The 22,636-nt window shown below is 45.3% G+C and overlaps 1 protein-coding gene across 8 annotated transcripts in view; it reads left to right on the top strand.

Annotated features, from left to right (window-relative positions):
- Positions 1 to 22,636, top strand: part of ANO2 (anoctamin 2) — a 336,711-nt gene that overhangs the window by 144,124 nt on the left and 169,951 nt on the right. For 6 of the 8 annotated variants that reach the window (XM_089920173.1, XM_089920168.1, XM_089920169.1 and 3 more), the window contains 2 exons: positions 19,569 to 19,625; positions 19,823 to 19,957. In XM_089920173.1, the coding sequence (XP_089776299.1) occupies positions 19,569 to 19,625; positions 19,823 to 19,957 (192 nt within the window). The remainder of the gene's footprint in view (positions 1 to 19,568; positions 19,626 to 19,822; positions 19,958 to 22,636) is intronic. The other 2 variants (XM_089920170.1, XM_089920167.1) reach the window with 1 other exon arrangement.

Genomic DNA, 22,636 nt, shown 5'->3' with positions numbered 1-22,636 from the left:
TTCTGCTGTACAACGAAATGAATCAGCTGTACATATACATATATCTACCTTTTTTAGATTTCCTTCCCATTTAGGTCACCTCAGATCATTGAATAGGGTTCCCTGTGCTACACAGTAGGTTCTCATTAGTAACCTAATTTATACATACTAGTGTGTATATGTCAATCCCAATCTCCCAGTTCAACCCCCTCCCTCCCCCCCTTGGTAACCATAAATTGTTTTCTACATCTGGGACTCTGTTTCTGCTTTGCAGAGGAGTTCATCTGTACCATTTTTTTAGATTCCACATATAAGTGATATTATATGATATTTGTCTTTCTCTTTCTGATTTACTTCACTCCGTAGGACAGTCTCTAGGTCCACCCATGTTGCAGCTTGCTTTCTTCTACTTGCCGTTACTTGACACACAGAGCTGCTCATGTCACATGTTCATCATTCATGCGTTCAGCAGGGACTTACCGAGTGCCGGGAAAGGGCAGGGCCTTGTACAGTACCCAGGTGGAGAAGAAAAGATAAGACACAGCTCCTTAAATAACAGGAGAGCAGTTGAGTTGATCAGGCTCAGGCAGTGGAGGCAGAAGACATGGTATCCGTCCCAGCGTCCCCCGTCATAGTTATTTGGCTTTGGGCCAGTTGTTTACATCTGCGACCTTCACTTTCTTTTCCAAAGAGTGGTTGGGTGGATTGCATGTGATAAGGTGTGTGAAGGTACTTTATATACTATGAAGTGCTGTGCAGACTCTCAGTATTGATCGTAATCATAAAGTTGTAGTACAAGGCAGAGGAACTGAGTTCCAGAATGTAGCAGGTGAGGTACGAAGACACATGTCTGCCCGTGGCGCTCATTGCTGGTGTGGGGTCCGAGGGAGGAATGATTGGGTTGGAGGGATGGAATGGGCTTGGGGGAGGATGTTTCTGATGGTGGGCATACCTAAACATCCTTACCCCTAAGCAGGGTGTGTGAGGATGGGGTTCAGACAGTGTGAGTTTTGACAGCTTTTGAGGCTGCAGGGGTGCTGGGCAGGGCACTGGGTGGGAAGGGTTTCTGAGGTAAGGTAATATACCTTCTCAGGGGCAAAGGAGGTCCACCCGGGAGAGGCTAGAGGGAGAATACTGTCCTGACAGACTCCTAAGGAAGAGATTTATGGCACACGAGAATGTATCTTAATAGTTGGACGAACAAGCTGGAAGCTTTTCGTTTTTATTCTTGCATCATTCTTAATGTGACTTGTGGGCACATGGTGATCCCCTGGGTCAAGATGAAACAGTGGAGATTTTTCCTATTTCGTAGGATTTATTTCTCTCTCTCTCTCTCTCTCTCTCTCTCTGTGAGATAGATAGCTATTATTATTCCCTTATCCATTAATGATATTCTTTTGGTGGAGGGGGGAGGTACAGTTACCAATGGAAAGAAAGGGTTTGGAATTGGCAGAACATTGGGACAGTGGAAAGGATCAGAAACTCTCAAGATAGACAGGCTTTGGTTGGAAAATCAGATGCGTAGTTAACCGGACCTTGGGCATGGGGTTTAACTTCATTGAGGCTGGTTTTCCTTATCTGCAAATTGGGGGAACAAGTCCCAACCCATAGGGTAGGGCTTAAACCATCTATGTATGTAAAAAGCAGTGAAGGTCCTCAGTAAATGTTCGTTTCCTTCCCTTCCAGGAGTGGAATTGCTGGATTGTGTGGTAGTTCTATTTTTAATTTTTTGAGGAATCTCCATACTGTTTTCCATAGCAGCTGCAATTTACATTCCCACCAACAGTGCACGAGGGTTCCCTTTTTTCTACAGCCTCACCAACACTTGTTTGTTATCTTTTTGATAATAGCCATTCTGACAGGTGTGAGGTGATATCTCATTGTGGTTTTGATTTGCATTTCCCTGATGATTAGTGATGTTGAGCATCTTTTCATGTCCTGTTGGCCATGTGTATGTCTTCTTTGGAGAAATGCCTATTTGGATCCTCTGCCATTTTTTAATTGGGTTGTTTGCTTTTTTTGATGTTGAGTTGTATGAGTTCTTTCTATATTAAAAAAAATTTTTTTTTTTGTTTCAGCTTTTCAAACATCTTTTTTTTTTCTTTGGCCATGTGGCATCTGGGATCTTAGTTCCCTGACCAGGGATCAAACCTGTGCCCCCTGTGGTGGAAGCACAGAGTCCTAGCCACTGGACCACCAGGGAAGTCCCTCTTTGTATATTTTGGATATTAACCCCTTATCGGATATATTGCTTGCAAATATCCTCTTCTATTCAGTAGGTAGCCTTCTGTTTTGTTGATAGTTTCTTTCAGTGTGCAAAAGCTTTTTTGTTTGATGTAGTCACATTTGTTTATTTTTACTTTTGTTTTCTTTGCCTGAGGAGACATGTCCAAAAAATATTGCTAAGACCAATGTCAAAGAGCTTACTATGTTTTCTTTTAGAAATGTTAAGGTTTTGGGTTTTACATTAAAGTCTTTTATCCATTTTGAATTTATTTTTGTGCATGGTGTGAGAGAGTAGTCCAGTTTGATTCTTTTGTATATACCTGTCCAGTTTTCCCAACACCACTTACTGAAGAGGCTGTCTTTCCCCATTGTATATTTTTGACTCCTTTGTCGTAGATTAATTGCCCATACATGTGTGAGTTCATTTCTGGGCTCTCTATTCTGTTCCATTGATCTATGTCTCTGTTTTTGTGCTGGTACCATATTGTTTGAATTAATGTAGCTTTGTAGTATAGTATGAAATCAGGGTGCCTGATATCTCCAGCTTTGTTCTTCTTTCTAAAGATTCTTTTGGCTATTTGGGGTCTTTTGTGCTTCCATACAAATTTTAAAATTATTTGTTCTAGTTCTGTGAAAAATGACATTGGTATTTTGATAGGGATTGCACTGAATCTGTAGGTTGCCTTGGATAGTACAGTATTAATATTTTTACAGTGTTAATTCTTCCAGTCTATGAACATGGTATATCTTTTCATTTGTTTGTGTTGTCTTCAATTTCTTTCATCAGTTTCTTATAGTTTTCCAAGTGCAGGTCTTTAACCTCCTTAGTTAGATTTATTCCTAGGATTTTATTCTTTTTCTTTTTGCAGTACGGAGGCCTCTCACTGTTACGGCCACTCGCATTGCGGAGCACAGGCTCTGGACGCTCAGGCTCAGCAGCCATGGCTCACGGGCCCAGCCGCTCCGTGGCATGTGGGATCTTCCCAGACCGGGGCATGAACCCGTGTCCCCTGCATCGGCAGGCAGACTCTCAACCACTGTGCCACCAGGGAAGCCCCATATTCTTTTTGATGCAGTGGTAAATAGGATTGTTTTCTTAATTTCTCTTCTGATATTCATTGTTAATATAGAGAAATGCAACAGATTTCTGTATATTAATTTTGTATCCTGCAAATTTACCAAGTTCATGGGTGAGTTCTAGTAAAATTTTGGTGGTGTCTTTAGGAATTTCTATGTATAGTATCATGTCATCTGCAGACAGTGACAGTTTTACTTCTTCCTTTCCAATTTGGATTCCTTCTTTTTCCTTTTTCTTGTCTGATCGCTGTGGCTAGGACTTCCAATACCATGTTGAATAAAAGTGGCAAGAGTGGGCTTCTTGTCTTTTTCCTGATCTTAGAGGAAATAGTTTCAGCTTTTCACCATTGAGTATGATGTTAACTGTAGGCTTGTCATATATGGCCTTTGCTATGTTGAGGTATGCTCCTTCTATACCCACTTGATTGAGAGTTTTTGATCATAAATCGGTGTTGAATTTTGTCAAAAGCTTTTTTTGCATCTATTGAGATGACCATATAATTTTTATTGTTTAATTTGTTAATGTGGTGTATGACATAGATTGATTTGTGGATATTCAACCATCCTTGCATACCTGGGATAAATCCCACTTGATCATGGTGTATGATCTTTTTAATGTATTGTTAAATTTGATTGCTAATATTTTCTTGAGGATTTTTATATCCATGTTCTTCAGTGATATTGCCCTGCAACTTTTTGTGTGTGTGTGATATCTTTGTCTGGTTTTGATATCAGGGTGATGCTGGCCTTGCAGAATGAGTTTTGGAAACATTTCTTCCTCTGCAATGTTTTGGAATTGTTTGAGAATGATAAGTGTTAACTCTTCTCTAAATGTTTGATAGAATTCACCTATGAAGCCATCTCGTCCTGGACTTTTGTTTGTTGGGAGGTTTTTTTGTTTTTATTTTTGTTTTTTATTACTGATTCAATCTCAGTACTGGTACTTGGTCTGTTCCTATTTTCTATTCCTTGTTCAATCTTGGGGGAATGAACGTTTCTAGGAATTTGTTTCCTCTAGATTATTTTATTGGAGTATAATTGTTCATAGTAATCTCTTATGATCCTTTGTATTTCTGTGGTGTTGGTTGTAACTTCTTTTTCATTTCTGATTTTATTGATTTAGGCCTCTTTTTTTCTTGATGAGTATGGCTAAAGGTTTACCAATTTTGTTTATCTTTTCAAAAATCAGCTCTTAGTTTCATTGATCTTTTCTGTCTTTTTTTTAGTCTCTTTCATTTATTTCTGTTCTGATCTTTATGATTTATTTCCTTCCACTAACCTTGGATTTTGTTTGTTCTTCTTTTTCTGTTTTCATTTGTCTCCAGGTATTTTTTAATTCTTCTTTGATTTCTTCAGTGACTCATTGGTTGTTTAGTAGCATATTGTTTAGCCTCCATGTATTTGTGTTTTTTGCAGTTTTTTCCCCCTGTACTTAATTTCTACTCTCATAGCATTGTAGTCAGAAAAGGTGCATGATATGATTTCAATATTTTAAAATTTCCTGAGACTTTTGTGACCTAGCATGTGATCCAGTATGGAGAATGTTCCATGTGCACTTGAGAGAATGTTCATTTTGTTGCTCTTGGATGGAATGTCCTAATGGTCTAATGTGTCATTTAATGCCAGTGTTTCCTTATTGATTTTCTGTCTGGATGGTCTGTCCATTGATGTAGTGGGATGTTAAAGTCCCCGACTATTATTGTGTTGCTGTCAATTTCTCCCTTTATGTCTGTTAATATTTGCTTTATGCAGTTAGTTCCTACTACATTGGGTGCATATATATTTACAATTGTTGTATATTCTTCTTGGATTGATCCCTTGATCATTATGTAGTGTCCTTCTTTGTCTCTTATTTCGGTCTTTGTTTTAAAGTCTATTTTGTCTGATTTAAAATAGACTTTGTTTTAAAGTGTATTTTATCTGATTGTATTGCTACCCTGGCTTTCTTTTCATTTACACTTGCATGTAATACCTTTTTTCATTCCCTAACTTTCAGTCTGTGTGTGTTTTTAGATTTGAAGTGAGTCTCTTGTTGGCAGCATATATATGTGTATTGTTTTTGTATCTGTTCAGCCACTCTGTGTGTTTTGATTGGAGCATTTAGTCCTTTTACATTTATAGTAATTATTGATAGGTATGTACGTATTGCCATTTTGTTAATCGTTTTTGCATTGTTTTGTAATTCTTTTTTGTTCCTGTTTCTTCTTCTTCTCTTTTTCCTTATGATTTGATGACTATCTTTTTTTTTTTTTTTTTGTGGTACGCGTACCTCTCACTGCTGTGGCCTCTCCCGTTGTGGAGCACAGGCTCCGGACACGCAGGCTCAGTGGCCATGGCTCTCGGGCCCAGCCGCTCCGCGGCATGTGGGATCTTCCCGGACCGGGGCACGAACCCGTGTCCCCTGCATCGGCGGGCGGACTCTCAACCACTGTGCCACCAGGGAAGCCCTGATGACTATCTTTAGTGTTATGTTTGGATTCCTTTCTCTTTTATGTGTGTGTATCTATTATAGATTTTTGGTTTGTGGTTACCATGAAATTTATATATAACAATCTCTGTGTGTGTGTGTGTGTGTGTGTGTGTGTGTGTGTGTGTCTTTGTGTCTCTCTGTCTCTGTCTTTGTCTGTATCTCTGTTGCTCTCGTATATATATACGATTATTTTAGGTTGCTGATATCTTACATTCAAGGGATTTTTAACAGCCCTGCATTTTTACTCCATCCCCCATGTGTACTGTTTTTGAAATCATATTTTGCATCTCTTTGTTTCGTGTATCCATTAACTACTTGTTGTGAATGTAGATGATTTTGCTTCTTTGTCTTTTAAACTTTCTACTAGCTTTGTGTGTGGTTGATTTACTACTTTTATTGTATATTTGCCTTTATCAGTAAGAGTTTTCCTTTTGTAATTTTCGTATTTCTAGTTGTGGCCTTTTCTTTTTTGCTTAGAGAAGTCCCTTTCACATTTCTTGTAAAGCTAGTTTGGCGGTGCTGAACTCTTTTAGCTTCTGCTTATCTGTAAAACTTTTGCTGCCTCCATCAAATCTGAATGAAAGCCTGCTAAGCAGAGTGTTTTTGGTTTTAGGTTCTTCCCTTCATCACTTTAAAGATATTGTGCCACTCCCTTCTGGCCTGCAGAGCTTCTGCCGAAAAGTCAGCTGATAGCCCAATGGGAGTTCCTTGTAGCTTTTCCCTTGCTGCTTTGAATATTCTCTCTTTATCTTTGATTTTTTGCCATTTTAATTACAGTATGTCTTATTGTGGTCTTTGGGTTGATCCTGTTTGGGACTCCCTATATGTCCTGGACCTGGATGTCTGTTTCCTTTCCCAGATTAGGGGAGCTTTCAGCTATTGTGTCTTAAATATGTTCTCGGCCCCCCTCTCTTCTCTCCTCCTGGAACCCCTATAATATGAATGTTACAACACTTCATGTTGTCCCAGAGGTCTCTTAAACTGTCCTCATTTCTTTATCTCCTTTTTCCTGTTCAGCCAGAGTGATTTTCGTAAGTCTTTTTTCCAGTTTGCTGATCCGTTCCTCTGTATCTTCTAGTCTACTGCTCATTCCTTCTAATGTATTTTTCATTTCACTTATTGTGTTCTTTATGTCTGTTTGGTTCTTCTTTATATTGCCTAACTCTTTGTTAAAAACTTCTCTCACTCTGTTCATCCTGTCTTCTCCCAAGTTCTTTAAACATCTTTACAGTCATTACCTTGTTCTCTTTCTATGGTAGATTGATTATCTCCTCTTCACTTAGTTCTTCTTCTAGGGTTTTATCTTGTTCTTTTGTTTGGAGTATACTTCTCAGTTGCCTCATTTTGCCTAGTTTGCCGTTTTTATTTCTATGTATTTGGTAAGTTGGAGAAGTGGCCTTTTGTAGGGGAGGTCCTGTGCGTCCCATCAGTGCACTCCCCTCTGGTCACCAGAGATATATGCTGTAGGGGTGCCCCTTCCGTGGGCTGTGTGGATCCTTCTGTTGTGGTGGACTGACTACTGTGGGTGGTCTGGTAGGCGTGACCCCCCAGTCCAGTTGGTTGCCAGGCCATGCCTTGTATGGAAGCTGCTGCCTGCTGACGGGCAGGGCTCAGTCACAAGGTGGCTGGCAGCTGAGCCTGGGAGGGTCCTGGGTCTAGTGCTGGGCTGCTTGTGGGTGGGATGTGTTCGGGGTGGGTGGGTTGTGGGGTCGGAGGTCCTGGATCTAGTGCTGGCCTGCCAGTGGGTGTGGCTGGCTCTTAACACCCCAGAAGAACTGGCTAACTTCAGGTTCTGGGGTGTCTTAAAGCTGGTTTTGGCCTGCTGGTGAGTGGGGCTGGATCCTCGGATGGTTGGCTGAGGGGTTCAGGGTATCTTGGAGCTGATGTCAGCCTGCTGGTGGGTGGGGCCAGGGACCAAGGTGTCCCAGAGCTAGAGCTGGTCCTCTGGTGGTCAGAGCCAAGTCCGGAGGTCTCTGGCTACAGGGCCTTGGGGGTCCCAGGGCTGATGTTGGCCCATTGGTGGGCAGGGCTTGTGGGCAGGGCTGGTTCCTGACACATCAGGCTGTGGAGCCCAGAGTGTCCCAAAACTTGCGTTGGTCCCCTGATGGGTTTGGCCAGCTCCGTGGGTGGCTGGCTTGAGGGGCCCAAGGCGCCAATCTGCTGGTGAGTGGGCTGGGTTCCGATATGGTGGGCGTTAGGACTGTGGTGGTCCTGGGGCTGGTGGGTGATGCCAGATTGGGGCTAGTGCTGGCCCACTGGTGAGTGGCACCAGGTCCTGGGGTCTCTGGCCGCAGAGTCCAGGGGTGCTGGAGCTGGTGTGGGCTGGCTGGTGTGCAGGACTGAAGCCCAGAGGGTCCCAAGGCTAGTGCCAGCTCACTGGTGGGCAGAAAGGCCTTGGAGGCTCAGGCTGCAGAACCCTGGGTGTCCTGGGGCATGTGCTAGTGCACTGGTGTGTGGGGCTGGGTCCTAGGACCCTTGTGGGGTAGGGCTAGGTCCTGGGGCAGGTATAGTCTCAGGAGGCCTTACGGCAGCCAGCCTGCTGGTGGGTGGGACCGTGTCCCTGTTCACCTGGTTGCTTCGCTTGGCCTGAGGTGTCCCAGTACTGATGCCAGCAGGTTGGTGGGGAGGGCCAGGTCGTGGCACTAATAAGCTAGAGGGAGGATTCCATAATGGCGCTTGCCAGTTCTAGTGTTCTCGTGATAGAAGGAGCTCCCGAGGTGGGCTGCCGCCAGCGTCTCTGCCCCCAGGGTGAGCTCCAGTCACCTCCTGCCTCTCCGGGAGGCTCTCCAAGATCAGCAGGTGGGTCTGGCCCAGGCTCCTTTCAAATTACTGCTTCTGCCGTGGGGTCCTGGAGTGTGTGAAGTTTTGTGAACATCCTTTAAGAGAGGGGTCTGTGTTTCCCACAGCCCTCTGGCTCCCCTTGGCCTTCAAAGCCAGACATTCTGGGGGCCTGTCTTCCCAGGGCAGGACCCCCAGACTGGGGAGCCTGATGTGGGGCTCGGACCCCTCACTCCTCGTGCAGAACCTCTGCAGTTGTCATTTTCCTCCTGTTTGTGGGTTGCCTACCTGGGGCGGGGGGTGGTGGATTGGACTACGTGGGGTCTCGGCCCCTCCTGCCCGTGTCATGGCGGCTCCTTCTTTATATCTGTAATTGCTGATCATCTTTTCTGCTAGATTCTGGTCTTTCCCATCAGTAGTCGCTCTGTGAACTGTTGTAATGTTGCTGTGCTCCTGGGAGGAGGTGGGCTCAGGGCCTTCCGACTCTGCCATCTTGGCCACGTCCTCTGACAGTCTAACTCAGTAAACGAAAAGCCAATTGGATATAACAGCTCCCCCTCCTTTATCACTGATTTTGGTAATGAGAATATCTTTATATATCATATAATAATTTTGATCAGTTGTATAAAATTTATGGATCTGTGTGAATATCATATAGAGGCATATGTGCTGAATTCTTTCTTGCCATTTTTAGGCTCCGCATTAACACGTTATATTTCACCATCAGTGTTCCTTATGTTTCCATCTTTATTTGAAGATTGGTTGTGGGTAAAGAATAAACAATATTTAAGAATGAAAATGAAAACAATGTAAAATGGCTAAAACCACTAGGTGATAAATGGCTGGGGGACCAGGCGTGAGCACGTTCCTCTGATCACCATGTGAAGTGTTCTTGGAAGCTGTCACGCTGCTCATTAATAAACAGAAAATGTCTAAATAATTATTGTATGTACTGCATTTTTACAAATGGAAATTGGAACAGATGCCATCACTGCTTTTTTTTGACGTGAATGAGCTTCTGGAGGTCATAGGGTTTTGTAAACCAGTGAGAGGAGAATTCCACTTTAGTTGATAGTATTTTATTCAAGTCCTAGAAAATAAATCATAATACTTTGTAAACTGGGAGGCTCAAGTCTGCATTGTCCTCTACTGTGTTACCCAAGAGTTACACATCAGGGGTAAAGTGTAGGCTTGAAATCAGGCCGCTCTGAGTTGGAGTCTGGATCCTTCTCTCGTTAGCTGTGCGACTTTACACACGTTTCTCAAGTTCTCTGAGCTATGCTCAGCTTACGCAAAGAAGAAGGACAGACCCAGTAACCACCTAATAGGGTTATTGTCAGGACTTAGCATCCATTAAACAAATGCTTATTAAGCTACTGCTATGTGCCAGGCACATTCTCGGGACTAAGGGAACAATGGTGAGCAGGACGGAAAAAGTCTGCCCTCATGAAGCTTATATTCTAGCAGTGGAGATGGATGAAAACACAAATTTAGAAAAAATGTTAGGTAACGTTAAGTGTTACGAATAAAAGTGAAGCAAGAGGAGAGGTTAGGCGCCCTTTGGGATGGGGTGAACCCAGGAGGCCTTTCTGAGGAGGTGACGCTGGAGCAGAAACTGACGAGGTGAGGACATGAATGTGAAAGTGTGAGGACGGGGTTCCAGGCAGAGGGCACAGCCACAGCAAAGGCCCTGAGGTGCAAGCAGATGGGGTGTGTTTGAGTGACAGTAAGATCCAGGAGCTGGAACCAAGCCACAGAGGGGGACAGCAGGAGAAAACGAAGCAGGATTTGTTTCAAGGCGGTCAGGGGTTTGGGCCCAGAACAAAAAGGACCTTGTAGGTCATGAAAACAATTTGGGGTTTCATTGTACATGTGATATAAAGTCCTAAAACCGTCTCAAGAAGAGGAATGAACAAATCCGACAGATTTCTAAAAGAATACTTCTGCCTTCTGTGTAGCAAAGAGATTTCAGGGGCACGGGTGGAAGTGACCCGGGTGAGGGATGACAGTGGTTGGTCCAGGGTGTGAGTGATGGAGGGGGGAGGCATGGTTGGATTTGGTGCATTTTTGAAAGTAGCGTCTGTAGGATTGGATGTGGATCGTGATAAGCAGACTCAACAACGATTACTTCCGTGTCTTTGTCTAGAGCACCTGGATTGGGGTTCTGCACACTTAAATTCGGAAGATGGGGGAGGGCAATTTAAGTGTGTCAGGGGTGGCAGAGAAACCCAGAGTTCCACCTTGGCATCATTGACCTCGAGACTCCTACTAGCCATCCATTGGGAAATGCCAAGTAGGCTGGAATCGTGAGATTGGAAACCAACAGCCTGGAAAAACACAAATACTTTGCTTTTCCCTGGTTCCATCCCATGAACTGGGGATAAATCTCATAACTGGGAAATGAGCTTTCTTTTTTTTTTTTTGCGGTACGCGGGCCTCTCACTGTCATGGCCTCTCCCGTTGTGGAGCACAGGCTCCAGACGCACAGACTCAGCGGCCATGGCTCACAGGCCCAGCCACTCCGCGGCATGTGGGATCTTCCCGGACTGGGGCACGAACCTGCGTCTCCTGCATCGGCAGGCGGCCTCTCAACCACTGCGCCACCAGGGAAGCCCGGAAATGAGCTTTTCTTGACTGTTTTAGGGTCATTGGGAATCTACAGCCATTGCTGTTAACTCTTATAAGATTTTCTTCTTTGCTTTGCGGTGTGGTGTGGTAGTTAAGAGCGGGGGCTTTTGGACTTTAACAGATGAGAGTTTTTGGATTGTCTGCAACCTAATGACTTCACCGAGGTATTTCATCTTTACGTTTGCATTTGCTCATTTATTAGATGGAGGTATAATGCCTGTTTCTAGGACTGCCATGTAGGCTTGTGAACTTCGTGCCTAGTCCATGGGTCCCTGGCTGAGGGGGCTTGTGGAGCCTGAAATCCCGACCACGCTCTGCTCCCCAAGCCTCATACCTCTGTGTAGGGCCGTGCATTCCCAGAGGAAGGAACCTTTTCATTCATCCAAGGACTCCATTTGCTTGCCAAGCCCTGTATCCTTTCACAGGATTCTTGTGAGGATCGTTAGAGATAATGCACGCAAAACATTAGGCAGATCCCCTGGGACGAAGCTATTTCATTTTATTTTGGGATGGGGAGGCATGGCTGCTAACCTAGGTCCACCCACCCACTGAAGGAAACACACAAAGCAGTAGAAAGACTCGGGTCAAAACATGCCTTTAGTGTTTCTCCTGGATTCTGAAGACGATCCTGCCGAGGCTGTGGTTTCTGGAAGCTTGATTTCTTCCTGCCTTGTTTCTCTTGCTTTAACTTACTTTCTCAGCTTTGACTTCTCATCTGCCTGGCTCTTCCACCTGCCACTTGCACCTCCCTTCTCTAGTTGCCCCCGGACTGGATGCCCCGCACATCTGGCCCCTGGCCCTCTTGGGTCTTTGGTCCTGTTTACCCCTCTGAACACATCTGCTACGTGCAGGGCCTGGGATGGACCACGTCAGCCCTGCCGATCCTGGCTCCTGGTCCTGCATCCCATCAGCCTGGCCCCGCAGGTCCTCTTGCTTCGTAGACTGTTCTTTATTTGGAAGCCTTTTAAACGAGAGGACTTGGCAGGGGAGAGGGAGGCACTTGACAGCAGTCTCATAGAAGAGTGTTCAAGACTTAGGGTGCTCTGATGCCCAGGAGTACTTTTTTCCCCCTGGAACTTCGGAGCAGCCCCCACCCCGTTCGCTAGCGTCTGTGTTGTCTCCTAATGTTAGGACTCGAGCTAAGCCTGATTTTCACAGCCCTGCCAGTCTGAGCCCAGCCCCTTTTCACTGTACTTTCTGAATTTGCCCCATATTAGCAAAATTTTCTTGCCAGAAGGGGGCCTTCTCTTGGCCTCCCTGGGACGGCTAAGAACTCAGAGTCTCCTGGCCTCGGATGGTTGATCAGAGGAGCCAGTGGCTGTGTCTGCTGGCTTGAGCCCCGCAGACGCAGATGCAGCCCGGTTCCTGCTGTCAGCTCTGGCAGAGGGGTGACAATCCAGCTGTTCTTCCCACCCACACACAGGGCTGGGTTCGGGCCCTGGATTGTCAGGCCAATGATGAGAAGGCAGACTTTGGGAGGCAGGTTGAGGGAGAGTCCTGGGGAACCTGCCATCCTGTGACTGCGGCATGGGGATCCTTTCTCACGGGCACGTCTGTACTCACTGCAGAGAAGGACCACGTGCTGCAGGTCCTGGGATGGTGGGTCCTGGGGAAAGAAACTGATCGACACCATTCTTTAGCAAATATATCTGCCCCCAGAGCGTGGAAATCCCTTCGATATAGATTCTCTTCTTGGGTTTCTTTTCCAGCAGCCTTTCTGCCACCCCGTCTCCCAGCCCCGGGGCAGGTAAGGGGGAGGCACGGACTCTCTAGGAATGGGGTGGGAGTGGGGCTGGAGGGGATAAGACACGGGGGAAGTCCCATCATCCAGGAAGGGAAAATACGCTTTTCCAATGAGGGGAGGTTGTTATAAGGAGAGAAGAACAATCGCACAGAAGGGTAGGAGTCAAGAGGTCATTATTCTGGCCCCTCCCTGTCTTGGGGTCAAACGCTCCGGATTAGGAGTGGGGGTAGAGGCGAGAGGAATGGAGACACTTAGATATTCGGGGTGAATCCTAGCGCTCAGTGTTTTCACCTCACCTTAGGGCGTAGCCTTAGGAAACAGGTCCTATAGAGTAGCCCAGAGCCCAGCCTCACGCCAGCGCATCCTGCTGCTGCCCGGGGCAGCTGACTGGGCACAGCCGAGGGAGGCGTCCAGGTACGTGGGCCTGAAATAGCGCCCCCTACAGCCCACAGCCCGCAGATAGGGCCTGGAGGATCCAGAGGTCCTCATGGACCGGCAGACCTGACGAGGCGCAGGGGCTGGGACCGGGAAGACGCAGCTCGAGCCGTGGGTGTCCGCTGGCTGCCCCCGTAGGGCCCTGCCGGCCTGGGGGCCGCCCAGCCCAGCTCGGCTCTGGGCGGCAGAGACCGGCGCGGGGCTCCGAGGCCGAGCCCAGGACATTCCAGGGGACAGCCTTCCCCAGAAGCTGCCTCCCTGCCCCCGTGGTAAGGATGCACACACGTCCCCTCGCCTAGGTGCTGCCTTATAAAGGGGCTGGTGGGGGAGACTCATTGTGCTGGAAGAGACCGTTCTGATGGGAGCTTGGACTTTGAATTGAGTGAATATGTAAGCCAAAGAGACTTTTAAAAAATCTGAAAAGACCCAGTCACCTTGAACCGTTTTGCACGCCTGAATCCAGCCTTAATCCTAACACTAATTTTTAACTCACCTGGTAAGGTTTGGTGTGAGCATTAAATGAGATACTGTGTATAAAGCACTTAATTCAGGGCTTGGCCCGTGGTCCCTGCTGAGTGAATGTCCCGTCCCTCCCCTGCTCTCCAGTCTTGACCCCGCATCAACCATAGTCCGCTCACGTTATCTCCAGGCCGCCGAGGATACAGGCAACTCAGAAGGCAAAGCTGTGCTGGCCCATCTCACGTTTCACCAGGGAGAGGCCTTCACTGGCTGCCTGGCTTCTGGAGCTGGGAACTTCCGGGCTGACTTCCAGAGAACCAGCCTTTATGAACTTTAATTAAAGGCTCAGAAGAATCTCTGCGGCGTCCCTGCGCCTGCCCACAGTCCTGTTACGGGCACCTGAATCTGTGTGCCTGTCATCCATCTCCTGAGGGGCTGGAAAGCCTGACAGCTTTTGTTAGAGCAGGAAGGAGGGTGCCCCACCTGCCACCGCGTCACGTGATGTGGGCTTGGGGGTGTTGAGAGCAGCAGTTACCCCTCTGGCTGGCATGGCTACCCCCCTTCCCCCTCCCATACCCATTCCTGCTCCACTCTGGTCTCCTGAGGATGGGGCGGGCGTCACTTGGCCTCCGTCACCGCCTTGGTTTCAGGGCTGGCCACCTTGGTCTGGAAGACTTGTCTTTGCTTGGCCTTCTGAGCTGCCTTCAGATAAAAACTCCCCTTTCAGGGCTGCTGACAGTCTGAGCCTGAATGATATGCACGCCTGACGTGGATTACGTGCTGTCTGGCTTGAGGGCAAGGGAATGGGTAAGATGCCCTCCAGGCAGTCTTTTGGCCTGCAGATTATAGGACATGTGGTGTCTCCTTAAACCATTTTAAAATCAAAATATAATGTACATATAGAAAGGTAATGTGCAAAAAATATACAACTCACTGAGTTTTTGAGAACTGAACACAACCTTACACCCATTACCCAGATCAAGGAAGAACATTGTTAACGCCCGAGGTCCCCCACCCTCATCCCGTTCCCTTGTAGTCGCTGCCTTCCTTGGGCTAATGACCATTTGTATTTAACACAGTTATTTTGTTTTTGAACTTTATAGAAATAGAATCGTACTGTACAACAATTCTTTCGTGCCTGGCTTCTTTTGTTCAGATGATAGGTGTGAGACTTGTCCATATTGTTGTGTGTTTTTGTTCATTCTCCTTGCTGTATAATATTCTGTTGGGCAAACGTATCAGAACGTATTCATGCATTCTGTTGCTTATGGCCATCTGGGTAGCTCCCGGTTTGCGGGGTATTATGAACAGTGCTGCTGTGAACTCTCTTGGTGCGTCTTTCAGCTCACAGATTCCCATCTGTGTTGGGCAGGTACTGAGGAGCAGAGCTGTAGGGTCACAGGGGATGGCCGTGCTCAGCTCTGGCAGACACTGCCAAGCCACCTGCCAAAGAGGCTCCACCTGTGCACATCCCACCAGCACCTTGTGAGCGTTTGGAAAAACGTGGAGGAATTCCAAGACTGGTATTTTCCCTCTTTTTCGTTCTTGCCATTCCCACGAGTGTGCAGAGGTATTGCATTGCGATTTCATCTGCATTTCCCTGATGATCTGATGCTTAGGGACGCTGAACACCTTTTCATATGCTTATTGGTCACTTGGGTGCCTTTTCTTAACCAAGTATTCCTTCAGGTCTTTTGCCCATTTTTCTGTTGGATTGTCTGCCTAATTCTTATTGAGCTTTGGAAGTTTTTCACGTTTTCCAGATCCAAGTCCATTGTGGGACGTATGTATGTCAGTATTTTTCCCATTCACTCACTCACTAGTGTCTTTTGATGAACAGAGGTTCTTCATTTTAATGTAGTAGTACACGTCAATTTTTAGAGTAATATCCTGCACAACAGTTAATGTTTATTGCTTGCTGACTTGTGTCCTCGTATACCTTGCTCATTTAACTTGCACATTGACATATTTTCCAAATGGGAAAAATGAAGCTTAGAGAAGCTAAGAGACTTCCCCAAGTTAGGAAACAGCAGAGGCCAGGTTCTTGTCCAGCCCTGCCCACTCCAGAGCCTGTGTCCTGTGATCTCTGCTGTTCCACAGAAGGCACCAGCTAATATCCACTGTTCAGTCCTCCAGTGCCTTGCGTTTGGGTTGTACATTGTTTTCAGTTAAATTAGTTGCCAACATTTAACAATTAGGAGAAATACAGTTTTCCAGCTTTTTTTTTTTTTCAGAAATTTGTAAGATCTGGTAATACTGGTCTCATCTTCCCACATGTCACCCTGGGCTGCTGGAGATGAGCACCTACTGCTCCCCATAGATGGACATGAGCCCTCTAGTTTTTCGCTGGAGATGCTTTGGTTGGTCCTGCCTGGCCTGCTTCAATCATTCATGTTTCCCGCCTGGCTCCTGGGGGCATCTGAGTTTTCAGCCCTGCTGTCCTGTTTCCCTTAAGTGACATAATTGGCTTTTCATCCTTCTCTGTTTCATCTGTTCTTACCTTCATGCATTCTGACCTTCCTGTCTCCCTTTCCGAGGTATCTAGGCTCTGTGCTCTGGCTTTCTGTCCCCCTCTCCAGCCAGTAGTGTTTTTATGGGTAAACAGAGTAGTCTGCTGCATATGTGGGGCAGTTAGAAGAACACCTCAAAATATTCTTCCCCTTCCTTTAAGAGGTGAAGGCGTTGTATCTCCGTAAAGCTTGGAATGCAAACATTTTCCTGGAAGAAGTGATAAAGTATCCCAGTAGGATTTAATTTATCAGATCGGCTCCGTAAGCAAAAGCCTAAGAGGCAATGGTAGAGAAGATTTGTAGACAGTACAGGTTAGGAGAGTGGTCAGGGAAATCTTACGTCTCTGAGTGGCTGGATGCCTCGGATGGGATGCTGCGATGGGAAAGCTTCAGAGCTGGAAAAAAGCGTGAAGACGTTGCTGGGGATGGGGGATGGATGGGTAGCTAGGTGTAGTTCTTTTAGAACTTAGCAAATTTGCCCTGGGCATGTCTCCTGCTCATCCATTTCCTTTCCTTCTCGAAATTCCTCCTAGAAGTCAGTATAAGGTGGACATTAAGAGCTGGAATCTCAAGCTAGACTCACTGAATTTGAATCTTGTCTTTGCTTCTTACTGGCTGTGTGACCTTGCGTTAGTCAACTTTTTGTACTTCAGTTTCCTCATCTATAATTTGAGGATAATAACATACTACCTCTGAGGGTTGTGAGGACTAAAAAATAAGAATATTTGTAGTCTTCTTAGAATGGAGCTTGGCAAATAATTAGCCCCCGATAAACACCAGTCACTGTTGCTGCTGTTGTTACATTGGCACAAGCACCAGACACAGAGGGGTCAGGTGCCAAGAGATCAAATTCTTGCTCTGTCAGGCGCTGGCCACGTGACCTTAGACAAGTCTGTGTGTCCAGGGAGTGTCAGTGTTCTCACCTGGAAAAGATGTTGGGAGAATGAAAAATGAGGTGAAACAAGACAATCGGGATGAAAGCACCAGGGAATTTGTGTTTATTATGTCTCATCTGTCTCCTCCCTTCTCTCTTCCCCTCTCTTCTGCTGGACATGGGTAATAGACTAGTGGAGAAGGTGAGATGAACACCCTTGAAAAAACAACTAGTATTGTCACATTCACTAACACGGAAGAAAAGGACTGTAGTGGTGTCTCTTTTTTTCCCCCCAAGATTGGTAATTTGTGTTTTATCCTTTATTTTCTTGACCAGTCTGACTAAATATTTATCAATTTCATTGATCCTTTCAAACAACCAGCTCTTGGTTTCATTGATTTTTCTCTTTTCGGTTTCATTTATTTCTGTTCCCCCCTTTATTATTTCCTTCCTTCTGTTTGCTTTGGATTTAATTTGTTCTTTTTCTACTTAAAGTGCAAGCTTAGATGATTGATTTAAAGCTTTCTTTTTTAGAATGAATATATGTATATGTATAACTGAATTACTTTGCCGCACACCTGAAAGTAACACAACATTGTAAATCAACTATACTTCAATAAAAGAAATTCTAGACGAACTTAAAAAGAAAACTTTCTTATTTTAATACCAAGTATTCAATGCTATAAATTTCTCTCTGTTACTGGCATTCTAAGTATAATGGCATTCCATGAATTTTGATATGTGTTTTTATTTTCCTCAGTCAAAAATATTTTCTAATTTTCTTTGTGATTTCTTCTTTGACCCATGGGTTATGTAGAAGGATATTGTTTAATTTCCAAATATTTGGGGATTTTTCCAGACAGCTTTCTGCTGTTGATTTCTAGTTTAATTCAGTTGTGGTCACGGTACAACATTTTTATTATTTCAGTTATTTTAAATTTATTAGATTTCCTTAATGATTCACAATATGGTCTATCTTAGTGAATGTGTGTTGCAAAGAACGTATTTTCTGTTGTTGTTTGGTGGAGTGTTGTATAAATGTCAATTCAGTCAAGTTGGTTTGAAGTGTCTTCTGTATCCTTACTGCTTTTTTGTACTTGGTCTGTCAACTACTGAAGGGAAGTGTTGAAATCTCTAATTTATACTGGAGGATTTGTGTGTTTATCCTTTCAGTTCTATCAGTTTTTATTGCATGCATTTTGATCTATGCATCTGACACACGTATTTTACTGTATGTGCTTTGGATTATTAGGCCTTCTTAATGAAGTGACCATTTTATCATTGTTTGATGTCCCTTTTTATATCTGGTAATGTTCTTTGTTCTGAAGATTATTTTGTTTGTATCAGCTTTCTTTTGATTAGTGTTGGCATGGTATATCTTTTTCCAGTCCTTTACATTTTTTCTATATATACCTTTATATTTTAAGTGGGTTTCTTGTACATTTATATTTAATGTAATCATTAACGTATTTGCTTTTTTTTTTTTTTTGCGGTACGCGGGACTCTCACTGCTGTGGCCTCTCCCGCTGCGGAGCACAGGCTCCAGACGCGCAGGCTCAGCGGCCATGGCTCACGGGCCCAGCCGCTCCGCGGCATGTGGGATCTTCCCAGACCGGGGCACGAACCCGTGTCCCCTGCATCGGCAGGCGGCCTCTCAACCACTGCGCCACCAGGGAAGCCCTCACGAAAAGTTTTGATTTAACAGATTTTTGTTGTTAGGGTGGAAGCTACATTTCCTGGCAGTGTCTTTATCCTAAGTGGAAGCAGCATTCTGGTGGTGGATACATAGATTTTATTTGTTCCTCTTATTCTCTAGTCCTTCCATCAACGGGTGGGCTGTTCCCTCCTGTGGTTTATATCGGAGGCTCGTGAGAAATAGAATATACGTCTCCTCTGTGGGTTGTATTTTCTCGTCAGGCATCCATAATCAATATTCATCTAAGGGAAAAGGAAAACCCCGTTTTAGAGGCTTTATGTGGTCATTTACTAACTTTATGAAGTGGGGAACAAAAAGATACGGGTTCGTACCTTTTCTTTTTAAAAGAAATCATTTTTTATTTTAGAAGTAATTCATGAACAAAATAGAGTTAAAAATGCAGAAAGATAAAAAAAAAATAAAGAAATAAAAACCACCCATAATCCCATCAGCTAAAGAAACCATGACTCATATTTTATCGAATTTCTTCTAGTCATTTTTCTATGAGTGCATCTTTGTTCGTCTGTATATATCAGTATACATGCCCCCCAATTTGTGTGTTTTGTGTAAATAAGCTAGTTTCAAAAAGGTGTGTTTTTCTGTGGGTTGAGTACTGTGACACTCATGAAATGCCGATATGTTATTCATGTTTGTCTGGTAAAGATGCCAAAACGTGTGGCATTTTTTTTCAGTTTGCTGTTAGTGCTGGATTCCTTCCTGCAGCTACTTTACACGAACAGCCAGGACAGGTGTGTATATGTGATTCTAATGGAATGTGATTCATTTCAGAAAAGACAAGTTGTTGATTCCTTGTGCTGAGGTCCCCTGTTCCCCATGTAACTTCTGTCCCTTTCCATTTCTTTCAACCCATTCTCAGGTTTAGAGCAAACAGAAAGAAGGAAACTCTATGGTCTTCTCAGTACGTTTTGTTTTCTTCCTTTTCCAGAAAGTATTTTGGAGAAAAAATTGGACTGTACTTTGCCTGGCTGGGATTATATACATCCTTCCTCATCCCGTCATCCGTCATCGGGGTCATCGTGTTTCTTTATGGATGTGCAACGATCGAAGAAGATATTCCCAGGTGAGTTGGTTTTAACGGAAAAGGCTCAGTTCTCACGTGTCAGTCGTTTGGAGTTTCACCCCAGTTGCACGTACATTGTACATTTCAGACGCCTCCTTCCGAAGCCTCACCCTTTGTCCTTCTCCTTCCCGCTTTCCTTACCACGCAGCAGGTCACTTGTCACTGCCCTCTTGAGAGGTCTGGGAGCAACAGATTCTGGGAACAGCTCAGAGCCACGCTGGGTGTGGCCACTTCCTTTCCTGGTCAAGCTCTTCTCCAGGACCAGCGTCTGATTGGGCAGGGTCTGAAAACTGATGAAAAAGAAATCATGCCTGAGAAAAGCTTTTTTTTTTCCCCTCAATTTCATGACTTTTTCCCTTTGGTTTCCCAGATGACCCAAGGCAGGAAGTGTTCAGTGGTATTGGATAGAGATGGCATCTATGTGGTCAAACGCTGCTGGGATAAAAAGCTGTGAGGCTGTGTGCAGAAGCAGGCAGCTCTGGAGCTGAGGAAGCCTCAGCTCTGGCTCAGGATGTCAGAGACTGCAGGAGGTGACAGGCCCTGTAGCGGGACTCTTGGCGATCCAAGACATGGAACAAAGGTTGATCCTGATGGAGAAGAGAGATCCTACAAGAAAATAGGGACTTAAAAAGAGCATCCTTTAGGGCTGAATGTGTTACATAGTAGCTACGTGACTGGGTACCTCACTCCCTGACTCTTGGTTTCCATGGCTGTGAAATGGTCATAATAACGCCTACTTCATGGTGGTGTTGTGAGGACTAAAGCAGACAGCGTCTGGCACACGGCAAAGTATTCATAAATTATTGTTGAATCAATCAATATATGTGGAAATAGAGTTTGAGACACTTAACCAATATTTAGAATTTAAATCTCTTGCCATCTCCAGAACTGGCTTTGCAAACGGAAGCATTCTTTATGCATTTTACTTTTTTTTTTGGCCATGCCTCGAGCCATGCGGGATCTTAGTTCCCCAACCAGGGACTGAACCCGGGCCGTCTGCAGTGGAAGCGGGGAGTCTTAACCACTGGACTGCCAGGGAATTCCCTCATTTGTGTATTTTAATACTCTTTCAGTTGCAAGTGATAGAAATGCATGTGAACTAACGTACGCAGATAAAGGGAATTTATCCTCAGGGTTTCGGGGGGCCCTCAGGGGACCCAGTGGCAGGCACGTGGCTACCCCAAGGGACTATGGAAATAGGGACTCCTTCTGTTTACTGCCCGTCTCTGATTATTTCTAGTATTTATTTGTTTCACTGCAGAGTTTCTCCATTGGATGTAAACACTGCTGCTTGTAGCTCACGGGTGTCATACCTGAGAGCTTTATACTCGATTGGTCCCAAGTGAAGAAGTCCTGTTGACTCCTTTTGGCTTAGGTAGAGGCTCTGGGTCAACCAGTTGTGGCTTGGGGGCAGTAGCCCGGGGAATGGGGACACTGGGCAGCCTGTGGGTGTCCACGACAGGTGGGGTTAGGGATGGGGGAAGTCGGGGCCACCCTGAAGAAATGGGCAAGAGCCCATTTTCCTCTTTGAGGAAAGCGTATCCACCAGTGGCAGGAACCAGGTGATCTTCCATTATGTCACTCTATAGAAAAGCTCTTGCAGGTTAGGGGCACTGGAGATGGCCGTGTCAGTAGTTAGAATAAAGCTCAATACCTTGGTATGAGAGACAAGGGTTTGGATATGTTTGTGTATAAAAACTGTGGTGTCATCCGTTCAGGGCTCGGGACTGGCATTCTGTGAGCTTTGTCACAGGACCTATGTCTTCCGGGCTCTGCCTCGTGCAGCACGAGGGAAGAACGAGTACTTACCAAATTCCTGGTCTTAGTTGTACCAGGCATGGTGCTAGGTGGTTTCTGTGTTTTGTTTCTTTGATCCTGTAGAGATCAGTGTTGTCAATAGGTATTCTCACCTCAGAGAGATGGAGACGTGGATGCTACCTGAGGTCGCTTGTCCAACTTCAGCAGTTAATAATTGTCAGGGTTGGGATTTGAGTTCCACCTGCTCCAAGGTCTTTGCTTTTTCCAGTAAGCGGTGCAGTTTTCCTGAGGGCTCTTACCCTCCTCTGCAGCCCAGTTGCTCCAACTGGCCCCAGCTGGTTCAGTCTCAGAAAAAAACCTGGCTCAGTTGCCCGGTTGTGATCCCTGGGGAGCTGGGCCTCAGGTTGATCCAAGCTGAGGACTCCATACCATGCACCTCGAGCCAACTCAGTGCAGCGGGTAGGGCATCTGTGTGCTGGTTTACGTCAGGACTTAGAACTTGTGCCCTGGTTCTCCACACGGGAATGCATGTGACGGTGACCACTGCGGCTGGAAATGACCATGGTCTACACAAGCTGCAAAGTCATTTATTTATGCACATGCATGGACACTCATGTGCGTGCGGGTTTAGATGCGTGTAAAACGTGATCATCATCATTGCAGACATCCTGGAGTGTGTGACGTTTTACGAACTGTGGATAGCAGCCCATTAATGGATTATAGAATCAATGTAATCGTTACCTTTTAAATGAACTAGAATAAGGTAGGACAGAGTAGAATGAAACATAATATTAGTAGTCATCACGAGAAGGAAGTATCAGAATTGTTTCATGACAGTTATTTTAGTGATACAAGTGTTTTTGTGGGGAGCGGGTACGTATATACTCGCATACTGGAATCTGTGGTAAATTTTTTTTAAAC

Source organism: Delphinapterus leucas, chromosome 11, assembly GCF_059928025.1.
Source record: "Delphinapterus leucas isolate spDelLeu-1000000601 "Yukka" chromosome 11, BTC_Dleu_Yukka2, whole genome shotgun sequence".
Classification (NCBI taxonomy): Eukaryota; Metazoa; Chordata; class Mammalia; order Artiodactyla; family Monodontidae; genus Delphinapterus; species Delphinapterus leucas.
This window is presented reverse-complemented; position numbering and strand designations above follow the sequence as displayed.